This window comes from Rhagoletis zephyria, unplaced genomic scaffold, assembly GCF_001687245.7.
Source record: "Rhagoletis zephyria isolate East Lansing unplaced genomic scaffold, Rhagoletis_zephyria_1.1 Rzeph_scaffold_02432, whole genome shotgun sequence".
Lineage (NCBI taxonomy): Eukaryota > Metazoa > Arthropoda > Insecta > Diptera > Tephritidae > Rhagoletis > Rhagoletis zephyria.
The window spans coordinates 24,921-28,727 of record NW_016159516.1 but is presented as its reverse complement, the minus strand read 5'-3'; the positions used below and the strand labels follow the sequence as shown (position 1 = coordinate 28,727).

The 3,807-nt window shown below is 38.6% G+C and overlaps 1 protein-coding gene across 2 annotated transcripts in view; it reads left to right on the top strand.

Annotated features, from left to right (window-relative positions):
• The first annotated feature begins 213 nt into the window (after positions 1-213).
• The window catches only part of LOC108366886 (E3 ubiquitin-protein ligase KCMF1-like), a 9,861-nt gene continuing 6,267 nt past the window's right edge, over positions 214-3,807 (top strand). Inside the window, exons 1-5 of one of the 2 annotated variants that reach the window (XM_017621373.1) lie at positions 214-447; positions 964-1,388; positions 1,648-1,908; positions 2,738-3,022; positions 3,102-3,313. In XM_017621373.1, the coding sequence (XP_017476862.1) occupies positions 432-447; positions 964-1,388; positions 1,648-1,908; positions 2,738-3,022; positions 3,102-3,313 (1,199 nt within the window). In that variant the 5' untranslated portion in view covers positions 214-431. The remainder of the gene's footprint in view (positions 448-963; positions 1,389-1,647; positions 1,909-2,737; positions 3,023-3,101; positions 3,314-3,807) is intronic. The other variant, XM_017621374.1, reaches the window with a different exon arrangement.

The window sequence follows — 3,807 nt, the reverse complement described above, 5'->3', positions numbered from 1 at the left end:
GCAGAGAGGAAGGATAAAGGAAGATACCGATCGACTTATTTGTTTTAAGGATTTCTACAATATCGTTACCATTTATTGTTCAATAATAACCTAATACTACAAAAACATAGTACTTGGTGGGCTACAGATTTATTGTTAGGAGTTATAAGGATTAAATTACTGGCTTTGGTATCATCTGCCGATTTATATAAAAAATAAACTTGTGCAAAGTTTCGTGCACATATTTACTTGATATCCTATTTCTACCTTACAACGACTTATTACGCTATCTAGCGAAAGAGGTAGAGAACAAAAACTATTTTGTTGAAGTGAAACATCAAGCGCTCAAGCACTTACTAAAAGCTGATTGTGGCAATAACAAGACGGTCAATAGCAACGTAGGCAACAGAGTGGGAGTGAAAGGAGTTCGGTTTTACATCGTTTTCTGAATAATGAGTCGCCATGAAGGTAATCACCTAAAGTTTGTTAAACTGATAATTTGTTTCTTTCAACAGGGTGAGATGTTGTATGTTGCAACGAATTTCCGAGTATACTTGGCAATGGAGATGCGTTACAAAATACAACAGTTAATTAATTGCTTAAATTGGTATTAATTCCGTATTAAGCAAATAAATATGTATGTGCCAACATTGTAAACGCCAAATTATGTATATATGTCGATGGTCTTCTGCAATAAAGACAATTCAAAATTCAAAAAATAAGACCTTACTACTGTTATGTGGCTCTAATCCTTATCTAACCCACGATCTAATCCTTACTATTTACTGCAGTAATCTTTACTACTTCCTTTAGTAAGGATTAGACATTGGTTAGAAAAGGATTAGAGTCCAGAGCCATTTAACAATAGTAAGAGTTTATTTTTTGAATTTTGAATTATGTTGTTATTGCATAGGACCATCGATATATGCAAATTCAAAACTGTTAGATATTTAGTAGAAATATTAAATACTTTTTTTCTTTTAGGGGTCAGTTGTGATTCTTGTCTCAAAAGCAACTTTAATGGACGCCGTTACAAGTGTTTAATTTGTTATGATTATGATTTATGCGCTGATTGTTACGAGGAAGGTGTAACTTCTACTCGTCATTTGGTCGATCATCCAATGCAATGCATTCTAACGCGTTCCGACATTGAACTGTTTTTTGGTGGTGAAATGCTCAATTCGGAGCAGCCACAAAGCTTCACATGTCCTTATTGCAAGAAGATGGGCTTTAGCGATGCTACTTTGCTGGAACACGTTTCGGCCGAGCATACGGAAACCAGCCTTGAAGTAGTGTGTCCAGTATGTGCCGGACTACCGGGCGGTGAACCGAATCTAGTCACAGACGACTTTGCCGGCCATCTAACATTGGAGCATCGAACGGGACCGCGTGAATTGATTTCATTTCTGATATCCTTTTCAAAATAATACAATTTTTATAGACATATGTATATACATATGTATGTACATACATCATCATCAATACCAAAGGTTCTAATCCTCCTCTAAAATTAAAAGTCGTAATTTAAGCCTTTTGTACTGATGATAACTATTGTTACAACAATAACGATTTAACACATTTCACAGTATTTTTTATTTTTGTTATACAATTTTTTATATGTACGTATATAATTGACGGAACACCTTAATTTGTTATTTTGATATATACGACGAACCATCTGCTATCCGACATGGAGGCGGTGTACGTCGTATTCCAGGACGTACGCTTGGCGGTCCTCGCGCTCGTCGTTCCAATATGCACTTTAGTTCATCAAGTGGCTTGTCTGCCCTATCACCATCCGGAAGGGAATCGGTTGACCCGATTGCCGAACTACTCTCACAGTTATCGGGTGTGAGACGAGGCGGACCGCAGACGTCCCAATTGCAACAATTGCAGATGCAAATACAATTGGAACGCCAACAAGTGACGGTATGTAAAATAAAAATTTATTCATGGCTATTACGGAATCCCACGGATGTCATCCACATGGATCCTATCATATTCGCACTGGCGGAATAAGTGAGTGCGAAGTATTAGATTCGTGCGAATTGTATCTGTCGGACCGGAATAGGTTTGTTTCCGAGGTATCCCATTTTCATGAATCTACTCCTTCTCACTAACTTCATCCTTCGGATACCGTAAAAGGCATGATTATATATGTATGTACCAATTTTTTTGCAAATTTACTCACGTGTGTATATATACAAATATACACAAACATCGTCGTTTAAAGTACAAACCGCGTATCGTCATTCTGCAAAACCACGTAACTGGTATTAGCTGCCAAAAATTGGATTTATTCACACAAGCTCTTGGCTCAATCCTTATCCATTCGTTCTGAAACATACTGGCCAGGTATGAGATTGCTTTATAAAAAAGAGTACCATTTTGAAATATGAGTGTTTTTACACTCTAGAAAATAATTTATACAANGCGGTTTTGCATTATGTTGATACGCGTTTTTGCATTTTGTTGATACGCGGTTTTGTACTTTAAACGACGATATATATGTATATGCACATTTTTGTTAATTTTGCAAGTGGAAAATTGCGCAGTTGTAAAATCTTTGGCAAGCAACACAGCGGCGTAACACAAAAAATAATGACGTTATTGGTTTTAATTGTTTTTATTTTTAATTATTGTTGCTATGTTTCGTGTTTGATTTTGCATTTGTGGTCATGTTTGCATTCAATCCACAATGCCCACTGATCTTATGTATGTTTTCATAATGCTTACTCTTTGTGTACATTCTTTTTAGGCAACACGCCAACAGTTGGAACGTTTGCCCCGTCGGGCTCATCCAATGGTCTCTTCATCGAATTCGAATGCAACCATGCCGGAGGTGATAAGTAGCGGCCCAATATTGAGTGGCAGTGGATCTGGTGGTAGCGGTGGCAGCGGTGCAAGCGGTTCTGGTAGTGTTAATGGTGGTGGTGCCAGCTCTTGTCGCACCAACGAATGGAGTGTGAATCCGTCGTTAGCCGCCCAACAACAATCCCAATCAGGCCTGACAGGCAACAATGCACTCAACAGCAGAGAAGTAGTATTTATGCTGTAATTTTACGACTTGAAAAGTATACTAATACTGTTTGTTTTTGCAATAAAATTATTTTTAATAACAGAGCGGCGGTGGCAGCGGCAGTGTGAATGGGGGAAGTGGCAGTACTGCCAGCAATGTACTTGGCATGTCGGTTGCTGGTGGAACAGTAGGTACGGCTGTTAATGGCTCGGGAACCGGAACCGATGGTCAATCGCAGTTTTTGCTAACAAAATTCATGCAGCCAACATTGAGTGATACAGAATGGGCTGAAATGGAGCGCGAAAGATCTGATCGGTAAGTGCAGATATTTTTGTATAAATTAATAGCGCCTGCATATTCCATAAAGTTAAACTATGATAGCAGTCCGGTATTGTTGTTCCAATGAATGTTTAAAAGTTTTGATGTGGAATAACTTTCGGTAGGGTGAGAAGGAGCGGGGCTATCATATCAGCTATTGTATGCTGCTATACATTAACAACAATGAATATCAGCATCGGCTTCAATAGCTTTTCGGAAATGATTCAAGCCCTGAAAGTATTCACCTCGGAACCCGCTTATGCTAGCAGCGGAAAAGGGAAGTCTCTTCTGCGATGGAATTGCTCTTGGAATTTCCAATTGGTGTCAGATGGCACAGAAGAGAAATGGCTGGCGTGCTTTGTTTATATCTTGCGAAATTGCTATCGCGTTACAGTTCCAAACATGAAGAAGAAGAACGATTTATTCTCATTGAATTGGGGATAAGGCTGAATTGGAAGCATATCGAGCACTATTGTCGATTTTATGGCTAG